The following is an 11,302-nucleotide window of genomic DNA, read 5'->3' on the forward strand; positions in this document are numbered from 1 at the left end:
AACTGCATGGATACAAGGGGGGGCCGAGCGGGGGTTGGGTATTCCGTTGTGTTGTGTCACAAGGCTGGCCCATCCGCACATCACACAACGGTTCGGGTCTCTCTCTCTCTCTCTCCACTCTGTATGTGTGCGTGAGTGAAATATCGGTGCATTTCTTACGACTTTATGTACTCTCGGTGTGCGTGTGAGGCATGGCTGATTTCATCCAGAGCAAGCGGGGGAGGGGTGGTTGGGGGCATTAAACCACACCCTCAGAAAATGTGCCACTCCCGCGCCCGCACGCACCAGACTGTGCCCCGAGCTCCAATTTCTTGCAAAACATTCCACATACAGAATTACGTATATTCACAATCGAGGGCAATTACCCCGCCAGCTCGAGGCAATGTCAGCATTCGGCTATTCGCACCCTATTTCTGGATACCATACCGCCTTGAGATCTGAGTGGGCCGACATTCGGACTGTTTTTTTTTTTTTTTTGCTTTGAGTTGCAATACAAGAAGAGCTGCAAGGTGGCAGCCAACTCACCTCGACTGACTTGACAAGAAGCAGCAGATTGTGAGCAGTTTTTCCAAAAGGCGTCTTCGAGCTGATTCTTGCCACTCCCTGTTGATGTTTACTGTCAAACTAAACACCAGACAAAGTATTTAAAACATCAATGACGTTTGTTAGAAAACAATGAAAAGCATCATAGATAGGCTCATAAACACAATTGGTAAAGTATCCAGACAATACAAAAATACCCATGGGAGTGTATTTCTTATCCTCTGCCAAGAGTGATGACAATTGTTCACTTGTAATTGATGTTTTAACTTTTTTGTCTTGTGATTAGCTTTCATATTTATCTTTTACTTATTGCAGATTGGTTCTGCATTTTTCTTTTGTATTTTAGCTTATTTCTCAATTTTTTTGATTTTAATTTAGTCTTTTCCTCAAATTTGTCAGTTGTCATGAATCGCTTTTGTTTTGTTTCAGTTTTACCTTTTTTTTACTTTGTGTCGATTCGTTTTATTTTTACACTTGGTCTTCATTTATTTTTCTGTTTTTGCTTGATTTTTTTTTGTCTGTTTGTTCTTGACTGATTGGGTTTCTTTCATTCAATTTAATGGTATTGTTTTTCATTCAATTGTTTTGTTGTCGTTTCAGGGCTTTTGACTGATGCCTAGCTAGTGTTTAAAGCGACCCACCCTCAAATCCCTGCAAATTACCTCAACATTACACATAAAAGTGACGTATTCGAAGACATACACACACACACACACACACACACACACACACACACACACACACACACACACACAAGAGCAAGTGTTGTGTTCTGCTTTGGCAGCTGGTAGGAGGCACCCGCCCCACCTCCTCCCGCCATCAGATTATGGAGGTTGAAGTCACACGCGCTCGAAAATGTCCATCCTCTTAATGTGCACCCCCAATGCGTCACATCTGCTTGCTGTCTGCCCCTTTGAAAAACATCACACGAGTTCTTAATTCAGCTTTGGAAAAAAACAAGTCATTTTATTCCCAAACTCTCCATTTGTGTGATTATTGAAAAAAATGTAGCCAGAGCATGTAATGAGTGAAAGTGAACCAAAGACTGGAAAACTAACAGGATTGGGGGGCGGGAGTGAAGTACAAGTGGGTGGGGGGTGAGCCGTGAGCTGGGAGGAGGGGTCAAGTGTTAAAGGAAAGTAGTAGAACAAGTGAATAAGAAAGGCTACAAGATTCCCAAATGTTTCCCAAACAGTCGTTAAAAAAAAAAAAAAAGTAAGTGCAATCAATCGGTCACGCCTTGGCCGTAGAAAAAAAAGTGGAAATCAAATCCCCCAAAATACAAAATTCTCAAACGCGAGAGTCTGATGAGGAGTCGGCGTCCGATGGACGCGGGGAGGCTCTTGAGACAGACTCGCTTGTAATAAGGCTTGCAAGATGCCTCGCGACCACCAAAGGAGCCACTCAAATCAACAAAATAAATAAAAGAAAAGAAAATACACTTCAAATACAATTCAAATCATTAAAAAAAAATCACTGGTTACAATTGAACAAAAATCAACAATTCAAAAAATAAAACAAATTAATCTTTTAATTCAACAAAAAAACTAACAAAAACACTCAATCAATTCAAATATAGAACAAAGAAATAAAATGAACAAAAATGGGAAATAAACAAAAAAAAATAAACAACTAACCTGAAGTCAACGACAAAGAGAAATATGTTTGATAAAATAGACATAAAATCAAATTCAACCAAACACACCCCCAAAAAAATTAATCCAAGGGAAATAATCCAATACAAAATAAAATTCAACAATAATTGGAACAAACAATTTTTTTAAAATAAAACAAAAATAATGTTTAATAAAAAAAAGAAAAATGTAAACAAAAAATCAATCAAAATAATTTTAAAAATCTAAATAATGTGAAACAAAACATCCAAATGGAAATAAAGTGAAGGCGTTTGCATTTCGGCCGCCTCGCTTGCTCGCTCGCTGGAAATACTTTGAAAAATAGTTGAGTGGAAATATTTGTAGCACTTTTGCATGAGTTGCTGGTTTACGACGCTGCGGTCGGCACTCCTCCTCCATGTTTGGACTCGGGTGTTCCAATGTGGGTTAGCAGCACAGGAGGAGGAAGGAAGCGTCGCTCGCTCGCTTGCTTGCTGCTGGCAAGTCAAGACAAGTTTGTTTACATTTTTTTCATCATTTCAAGTTTCGCAGTTGCACCAGCCTTCAGTGCACCTCCTTCGGTCCCTCGATTCGGGCAGGAGCCGACAGGAGGGAAAAAAAACAACAACAACAAAAAAGAGGCTAGCAGAATAGCCTCTGCTGACAAGATGGAGGCGTTTTTGTGGAATCGATTTGTGGTAGATCGTTAGCATAACAGCGCAATTGCTGAAGTCGTCAATTTGTTCTCCACATATGTGTAGCTTGTCAGTCATCCGGGTTGTGGTAATACGCAAAAGATTGAAGCCAATTTCCAAAATGTTTTGGGCAATCAGGCTAGTAGGCTACCAATCGTTAGCTTGCTAGCATAATTTCCCCATGTCATTTTGAACTCGATACTGTATCGATAAAAATAAGTGGTGTGTCATGATGCTGGGCAAAAGTTTCATTGCAGTAACCGGACCCCGTACTTGTTTCTGAAAATGTTGAAAAAATTTATGCTATTAGGCTAACAAGAGCGCATGTTGCTGTTATGTCATGTTTCGAAGTTTGAAGGTTCAGGCGACTACTGTCAAGATGTGTTGTGTGTTTCTTTTTTTTTTTTTGTTGTGAAAGCAAACAATCAAAATGTAATACAAATGCACTCCAAGCACCAATTGTTCCTTTTGAAAAACAAAAAAATAAACACATCCTATTTGGTAAAAGGCACAGTAGTCCGACGGGTGAAAAAGAAAAACACACATGTCAACAATGTCGTAAAAAATAGTTGACGCCCTCACTGTGCGTTTTCCTCAGCTGCCTGAAAAATAAATACCAAGAATAATAAATAAATGCAGTGTCAGATCAACAGACAGATAAATTAACGATGGGAGCGCTTTCACGCCGACGTGTTCTCCGATTACATTCGTGAGTTGATGACGTTGTTCCCCAGAGTCCTTGAACGGATCACTTGTCCAGTATAGCATGGATGCCATTTCCTTTTTTGTTCCTTGTCATGTCTATCTACAACCCGTAAAAGGTGACATCGTCCGTCACTTCCTCTCCTGACAGGAAGTGCTCCATTCTTTTTTTTTGTTGAGATTTCAGTTTACTTGCAATCCTCCTCCATGGTTTCTTTGCACATTTTGACACTAGTTGTGATTATCAACACGCGTTTGATTTCCTCCGGCGCCGCTCTGCTCTCAGGTCTCCGAGGGAGTGTCCCGGTCCTAATGGTCTTCCTGCCGACGATCGTCAACAGCGGCGGCGGCAGCTTGGCTTTGGCAGCGTGCGGCTTTCTTTAGATCCTTACTGAGCTCAGGCGGCGTGGTGGAGGACACGGCGCTGTCCTGCGTGGCCTCCCCGCTGCCGACCGCCAATGCGCCCGTTTTCCGCGGGGAGAGAATGGGCGCGACGTGCACCCATGTGAGGCTGGGCTCCGACACACGAGCCGTTTTGTACTCCGACGGGTTGCCTGAACTGTCAGAGCCACTGTCGTTTCCCTTTGCGGGATTTTGGTGCGACGGTGACGGTGGCGATGACGATGGAGGAGGAGGAGGAGGTGGAGGAGGGAGAGGGGGAGGGGGACAGGGGCTGCCTGCTGGGGCTCCTGTGTCTTCTTCCTCACTGTCATCTTGGTGCTTTTTCTCTTGTGCGCTGATGGGAGGGCACTTAGGGAGACCTGGAGAGGGCATCGGAGAGTCGGTTCCTGTCCAGCTGAGTCGGCGTTTCTGTAAAAGTCAATGCCAAAGTCATTTCCCAATCAATTGCGTGTGTGTGTGTGTGAGAGAGAGAGAGAGAGAGAGAGAGAGAGAGAGAGAGAGAGAGAGAAAGAGCGCGTGGAACCTAGAGCAGGGGTCCCCAACCTTTTTTGCCCCACGTATATGAACCCTTTCATGCACCCTGTAACCTGGCAACATGATAAGCTGTCCACTGGAGTAACCGCTGTCCCTGAAAGGCTTAAATTGGACAGGAAAATATAAAAAAATATTTTTTAAAAAAATACAAAAACAAATGAATGACAAAGTGATGCAAAAATATTCTTAGGAAATCCTCTCTCAACATGAAATGAATGCAATAGTAAAAGTAAAAAAAAGTTTTAAAAAATTGGACATATTTCAAAATTCTAAATAAGAAATAAAAAAAACATGATAAATGAAGAAAAATATATGATTAAAAATGAAATGTGACTTAAAAATAATTACTATTAAAATAGAAGTAAAGAATGGAAAACGTTTGAGCATCATTACTTAAAGATTCAATTTAATTCATACTTCTATTATCAGACTTGACTTTTTCACTGTTAATACAGACCTGTCATGTCATTTCACGCCATGAGCACACATAAGTTTGGGTGTCAATGTATTTTTTTCCGATGTTTCATTCCTTGAAAATGTGAGCTGACATTCCACATATGTTCACATGTGCCTAAAAATAAATATGGAATTACACTGGTCCCCCCAACCTCCTCAAAAAAAAAAAAAGTAAAACAAATTTAGCATTTATGATGGGTGTCACTTATACATGGATTTTCAGTAATCGCGAGTCAGACCGGAGTCTATCCTTCGCTAGTAGTGGGAGTCCACTGTTTCTACATGTCTACGTGTGTTGCTCAACCATTTGTGTTGAACTCTCCATTGTGCGGCAGCAGCTTGTGCTCACCTTGACCGGGATATGCAGTTGATCCCTGTGCTTGTGTGGTGGCGTGGCGCCCGGTGCGTCCTGGATGACACGGGCGGACGACGCGGCAGTACCGGGGACGGACGACGGCGGGACGGTGGCGATCTGTGGAAACCACAGCTTCAACATCATCTCCACCTGGAGGAGCGTGTTGAGGTACCGTTCCCTGAATAATGAGACACACACATGCATTCCATGAAGGGAACGTCTGCAAACACATCTGGACATCCGTTTTGTTTTGTGGAAATTGCTTACAGTACATGTAATATTCTTGAGTAGTTTACTGTGATGAAATAAATACCGTGAAACATATCAACAAATACATGCATGAATATCTGATATACTCTATGGTGTTGGGGTTTGGGCTCCATCTTACCCACTGTTTGGTTTCTGCAAAACACCCACAATCCTCTGGATGCGATCCATGGCGACGCTCTGCTGGAAACTGCTCAGACCTGTCAATCACAAACATAACCCCTCCCCTCAATCAATATTTGGGCCGAGACCTCGCAGTCATGACAGAGCAAAGCCGTCGTACCAGATTGAATTTTGAACATGTTCCAAATTTCTTTTTGACAAGAAAAATTGTTTGCGACTGTTAAAACTTTTTGCCAATGTCTGGCGAAGGTCTTTGGAATCTTCTGCAACCTTAAACGAACCCTGACGAAAAAACAACAACATGAATATTACCTATTTTATGAACTGATAGGTAGCTCAAGTAAAAATCAGGGCAGATTCGGAATCAGCGCAAAGAATTCACCGAGAACAGTTTACTTGCATCTCTGATTTATCCCAAATAAATCAGAGATTTATTTCACAATATACGTTTATCATTATCCCCAAAGATGTAATATACAAAATGAGCCAACAGCAGCCACTTTCTGTTGGCAGAAAAAGCAGGACGGGAGAGGATTTCACAGTCAATATTGTCCTGCAAAAAACAGACTGAGCTTGAAATACAAACAAAAGTGTGCCACCATCCAGTGGTCAACAGTGGTATTACACTCAAAATAAATGGGAAGCAAAATAAAAGTTACAAACTATACCGCACCGCCCTCCCCCCCAAAAAAAATTGTGCAATAGCGGGACTATGAACTCGCAACCCGTGATGGGGGTAAACTTTTCTACATCTGCTCTCTCGACATAACATTGTACAGGTGCTGCCCCTCGGTATCGAGTGATGACGGATGAGGTGGCTCGGGCATCTGTTTAGGATGGATCTTTGACGCCTATGTCTCTCTAGTAAGGTGTTCTATGGGGAATGAGGCCCAGGGAAAAAGAACCGGGACATGCTAGAGGCCCTAAGTGTTGTATAAAGTGGCGGGGGAGAAGGAAGTCCGGGCTTCACATCGATCAGTTGGGAATCACTGTCAACTTTTTGTGACATTTTTTGTTTGGCGGTGCACTGTGAAATTTTTCTCATGTAAATTATGGGCCCGAGCTTAAGGAAGGTTGAGAAAGACTGAGCCACAAGCAGCGACCGCTTGTGCAACACTTACCGCGATCAAATCGGCCCTTCTTCAGCCCGTTCAGCAGCTCCAGCAGTGGCCTGACAAAACCCTGCAGCTCAGCACACTGTGACAGCAAGCGGTAGAGAAATTGATTAGCGCCAGCCGTCCTCGCCGTCTCTTCAGAGGTGGGCCGGGTCTCACCTTCTGAGCAAACAGCAGGTCGCCCTGCGATTTGGGAACCTGGCGTGGCAAGGAGCCGTCCTCTTCCTCTTTGCCGGCGAAGCCGTCGCACGCCCACTGCGAGCTGGGACTCCCGGACGCCCGGCCGGAGTTGCCGGCCGTTGCCGGCGGGCCCCCTGCCGCCGCCGCCGCCTCCAGGAGGGCCGAGGAGGAGGCGTCGGTCAGGAAGACGTCGGTGTCGTCCGAGTCACTGAACAGGAGGCTGTCGCTGGAGCTCAGCGAGTCAAAGGAGGGTTGGGACGACGTGCTGCCCTGGGACTGCATCTCTGTCAAAAGGGGGACACAAGCAAATTACATCCAAACGCTCACGTGCTCATGTGTCGCTTCACAAAATGGTGGTGTCCTACTTTAACATGGCATGGGGGGCAGCCAGTCGGCACACAATGCTAGCACATGTCTCGCTCCCATTGACGAGATTGGAGACGGAAGAGTAAAAATGTGAGCGGGGGGATGGGAGTCCGAGCGTAGCGGAATCAGAATAGGCAGTCTCGTTCTTTCACAGCCTCCAGTGCTCGGCTTGTAGCGCCGCCCTCGCCGGCTCTGGCTGAAGCTCCATCCTAGCCCCCCTTCCTGAACACAAGACCCCCACCCCCACTCCCTTTACACACACACACACAAACTGCTCTCTTTCCTCTCTGGGTGCATTCTGCATGCCTCTCATCTCATCTTCCTCATCCTCTTGTGTACGCACTGGAGCTGGCCACTCCTCTACGTCTTCCTTCCGCCACTTCCTTCAATAATATTTAGGAAAAATGGGAGTCCATGTTAACAGAATGTCAAGCATTTGGGGGTTCAATGTGTGAAGGCTTCCTAAACCACCTTCTCAGAGAGGAATTTAGTCATTTTAGAATTGCGCCGTAGTCCTGACCAAATGCTCTCGCTTAGGTTCCCCACCCCCGGACCATTCCTTTCTCTGGGAGTGATCCCTGCCGGACCCTGAGCCCTGGGGGAGGTCACAAGGATACTCACATGTCACGCCCACTTCAGTTGACACGCATTGAAAGTCCATCGCTTTGGACTTGTAGCTATAGAACACACGTTTTTTTTTTCGGATGAGATTTTTAATTCATCCCGACGAATTCATTTAAATAATACAATTTAACTATTTCGAACAAATCCACGGTCAGCCAATGAGAGAAATAAAACTAAAATGTACCAGAACACCAATTTGCATGGACAGTTTGTTTTTGATTATTGTATGCTAAGCTTAGCAAAGAAAAATACATTTTAAAAAGTGTTTATGCATTGAACTAAGAAAACACAATAATTCAAACAGTGGAAATAAAAACCATGTTAGGAACATGCATCGCATAGACAGAAAGAATTTTGTTGAGTATGTTGTTTTATGCTGTTTGATTCTGCCCCCCACGGAAAGAAAACTGTGTCTGTCTTCTAAGGTTGTAGAAGGCGGACAAACAGGATGCGGCTCGCTTGCCAACTTCGGGAAGCCCCCCACCCGACGTATTGAAAAATGACGTTACTTACCCTCCGCCCGGTGTATTCACGATAAAAAAAAAGAACAATACGAGCTGTTCTTGCTCCGAACTGGTTCCGTCAGTGAGCAATGGGCGAAGTGAGCAGCATCTGGGCGACCGGCGTCGGCTTGGACAGAGTCGCACACGTCCACGTCCACTCGGGCCGGCCGTGAGTCGCCGTGTGTGTATGTATGTGAGACCGTGTACGTGTGTGTGATCGTGGGTGTGTACGTGTGTGAGTATGTGTGTGCGCGTGTGTGTTTGCTCGCTCTTTCTTTCTCGGCTCACTTTACGAGCGTCAACATGTGCCGGGATCCACGTGCCCACGTCATCGGGTCCGCCCATTGGCGGAGGGCTTCCGGGGGGGGCGAGCGCCATTGGTCGACAAGCGCAGCCAGTGTTTGGTTTACTGGGCGCCGATTGGACGGCGTCGCGACCGCTCGTAGCCCCGCCCACTCATGTGTAGCCCGTGTGTTTGCTTCTTGTGTGCGTTTACTTCTACTACAGCGAGCGGGTGTAAACACACTCGTGCGCTACCACGCCCACCGCCAGGGGTAAAAAAAAAAAAAAGCCTGCTAACCGAAAGTCTGCATCACACGCTCGCAGTAAAAAACCTGGTGCAACATAAAAATTGAATTGAATTTATAAATTAAAAAAAACAAACAAACATCTGCCGGTTGATCTCCTTTTCACTTTACAGCCTTTTTTTCCACCATTCATCCATTTGTGTCTGTACGCATCTCTATCCATTCGTCCATCCCAGTCACCAGTTTGTTTGTTATTAGATATCCATCCATTTTCCGATCCGCTTATCCTCACAAGGGTCGCGGGGCTCGGGACAATGCAGCCTGCCATGCATGTTTTTGGAATGTGGGAGGAAACCCAGAGTACCCGGAGAAAACCCACGCAGGCCCGGGGAGAACATGCAAAGACACACCGGGCTGCTAAATGAAGAAGTCAAGCAGGGTCTTTTCCTGACATTTTCTTTTGAACTGATCATGATTCACTCCGTACTGACCACATGTCAAACATGTCCGAGCTCTCATGAAGGCTGGATCAGGTTTTGAAATGATTCATCTTGGTTACAGCATATCATATCATAATCTGGCGTTTGAACAAAGGTGTGTAGACTTTTTTTTTTTTTATATCCACCATATCTATCTTTTCACCTCTATCGATCCAGCCACCCATTCACGATATTGTTTGTCCTTTCATGAGTCTACATGTATGAGCAGCCACACCAGTGCACGTCTTGATGAAGCCAAGTCTGTCGTGTGGGCAAGTGAGCTCCGTTTACATGAACGTTACCGCGTCAGTCTCCAGGCAACACTGCTAACTATTTCATTTGACGCCGACGTGACCGTTGAACACAAGAACACTCTTGTAGTGTCGTTCCAAATGCTTCAAGGCGAATGTCAAGCATTGGACAAGCGACTTGACTTTCCAACTGGTTGAACGCTCAACCTATTATTCTGATTAGTCATGATTAGCAATTTGTCAATCAGCGAAAGTGGCATTGATCGCAGCCTAGCGTGAAGGCTCGTGCGGCCGGTGATTCACGGTCAAGTCGGTGCTGCCTTGAAGGTTGACTATGGTGTGGACTTGACGACCCCCGCCCCCCCGCTCGCAACATCGCAGCATGTGACACTCCACACGCTGTCAAACTGTCACAGGCTTGTCGCATCGGCCATTTACGCTCCTCTCTAATCTATTCATCTAATTCCACTTACTGAATGAAGAGTATCTGTTCATGAGGTTCGTATGCTCCATTGCTCGTCACAGTGAAACGTATCCATCTGTCGTTCTGATGAATGTTGCGTTTGTGAACTATGAATGAAGCAGCAAAATCCACCCATTTTTGGGGTGGCCATTTTGCCCACTTGCTGTCGACTGAAAATGACGTCACAGTTGCTCAGGGCTCAGGTAGCGACTAATCACGACTCACCTGTTTTCCGAGTTGGTCATGTGACATATGCGAGGTGAGTAAGCGGTGATTGGTTGTGCCTCGAACCCTGAGCAACTATGATGTCATTGTCAGTCGACAGCAAGAGGCAAAATGGCCGCCCCCTTGAGATGAATCAAAACGCGTGGATTTTGCTGCTTCAGTCATATTCCACAAACGCAACATTAATCAGAAGGCTGTGTCTGAATTCGTGGGGCCACATTTTTGACTTTAAGATCCGTGTCAGGCATAAGACAACCTTGTTTACTTTTTTTTTTTTACCGTCAGTTAAATTTTACTCCCAAAAATCAGTACCGTAAGTTTTGTGTGCTCATTTTAAAGAGCCTTGGAAATATGTCTGCAATGGGGACGTCAAAAGGCTAGAAATTGATTTTATAATTTCATTGTCATGTAATCCTACCTACCTACTGGTTATCCTGCCGTTATGGAGGCCAACCAAAAATACTAATCTGACGCAGTATCGTTTTAAACGACTAAAAACCACAACGATAAATCTCTTGTTCTATGAAAACTGGAGCACTCTGACAGTGCTATTCAATACATTAAGAATTTTCGATAAGGCTTCCGTATTGGATCTCATTATCGTATTTAATCCCCCCCACCACCACCACGGTGTTAGTTTGGTTTCTTTAAATCCTAACTCTTGCTCATTGGCAACCGGTCACATGCTTGCCATGTCGTCTATTGACATTTCCCCCTCTTCTAATAGTAAGCTTGTCATTATGGAGGCTTTACTTGCAAGTGTTGTTCACATGCAAGCCAGGGATAGAGAATGAGTGAAGAGTGGTGCGTTGTGAAATGGGCCAGGTCACCCACCCCCCACTACATACATACAGACACGCACACACAACATACATATGA

At 44.9% G+C, this 11,302-nt stretch overlaps 1 protein-coding gene and 1 long non-coding RNA gene across 3 annotated transcripts; both read right to left on the reverse strand.

Moving 5' to 3' along the window:
• Nucleotides 1-6: 6 nt before the first annotated feature.
• Nucleotides 7-2,014, reverse strand: LOC109522766 (uncharacterized). The gene is made up of 3 exons (XR_002169616.1): nucleotides 1,298-2,014; nucleotides 526-624; nucleotides 7-310 (listed from the first exon to the last, which is right to left on the reverse strand). It is a non-coding gene; the product is annotated as an uncharacterized LOC109522766 (long non-coding RNA).
• Nucleotides 2,015-3,639: 1,625 nt separating this feature from the next.
• On the reverse strand, nucleotides 3,640-8,966 carry LOC109522763 (circadian-associated transcriptional repressor). 2 transcript variants are annotated; one of them, XM_019881548.1, is made up of 7 exons: nucleotides 8,489-8,966; nucleotides 7,351-7,734; nucleotides 6,965-7,269; nucleotides 6,812-6,887; nucleotides 5,689-5,767; nucleotides 5,295-5,478; nucleotides 3,640-4,363 (listed from the first exon to the last, which is right to left on the reverse strand). In XM_019881548.1, the coding sequence occupies exons 3-7, from the start codon at nucleotides 7,265-7,267 to the stop codon at nucleotides 3,863-3,865; spliced, it is 1,143 nt and encodes a 380-aa protein (XP_019737107.1). In that variant the 5' UTR covers nucleotides 7,268-7,269; nucleotides 7,351-7,734; nucleotides 8,489-8,966; the 3' UTR covers nucleotides 3,640-3,862. The 2 variants fall into 2 exon arrangements, with proteins under 2 accessions (XP_019737107.1, XP_019737106.1); XM_019881547.1 differs by lacking the exon at nucleotides 7,351-7,734 and having other exon boundaries at nucleotides 8,489-8,965.
• Nucleotides 8,967-11,302: the final 2,336 nt, after the last annotated feature.

The sequence above is a fragment of the Hippocampus comes genome, unplaced genomic scaffold (genome assembly GCF_001891065.2).
Source record: "Hippocampus comes isolate QL1 unplaced genomic scaffold, H_comes_QL1_v1.1 scaffold227, whole genome shotgun sequence".
NCBI lineage: Eukaryota > Metazoa > Chordata > Actinopteri > Syngnathiformes > Syngnathidae > Hippocampus > Hippocampus comes.

Bases quoted from the DNA above. Each gene is read 5' to 3' on its own strand.
- LOC109522763 (XM_019881548.1), bottom strand. From the start codon at position 7,267: ATGCAGTCCCAGGGCAGCACGTCGTCCCAACCCTCCTTTGACTCGCTG. The intron at 6,888-6,964 runs GTGAGACCCGGC...TTGCTGTCACAG, and splicing joins ACCTGCTGTTTGCTCAGAAG to TGTGCTGAGCTGCAGGGTTT. The intron at 4,364-5,294 runs GTGAGCACAAGC...TGACTTTTACAG, and splicing joins AACTGCATATCCCGGTCAAG to AAACGCCGACTCAGCTGGAC.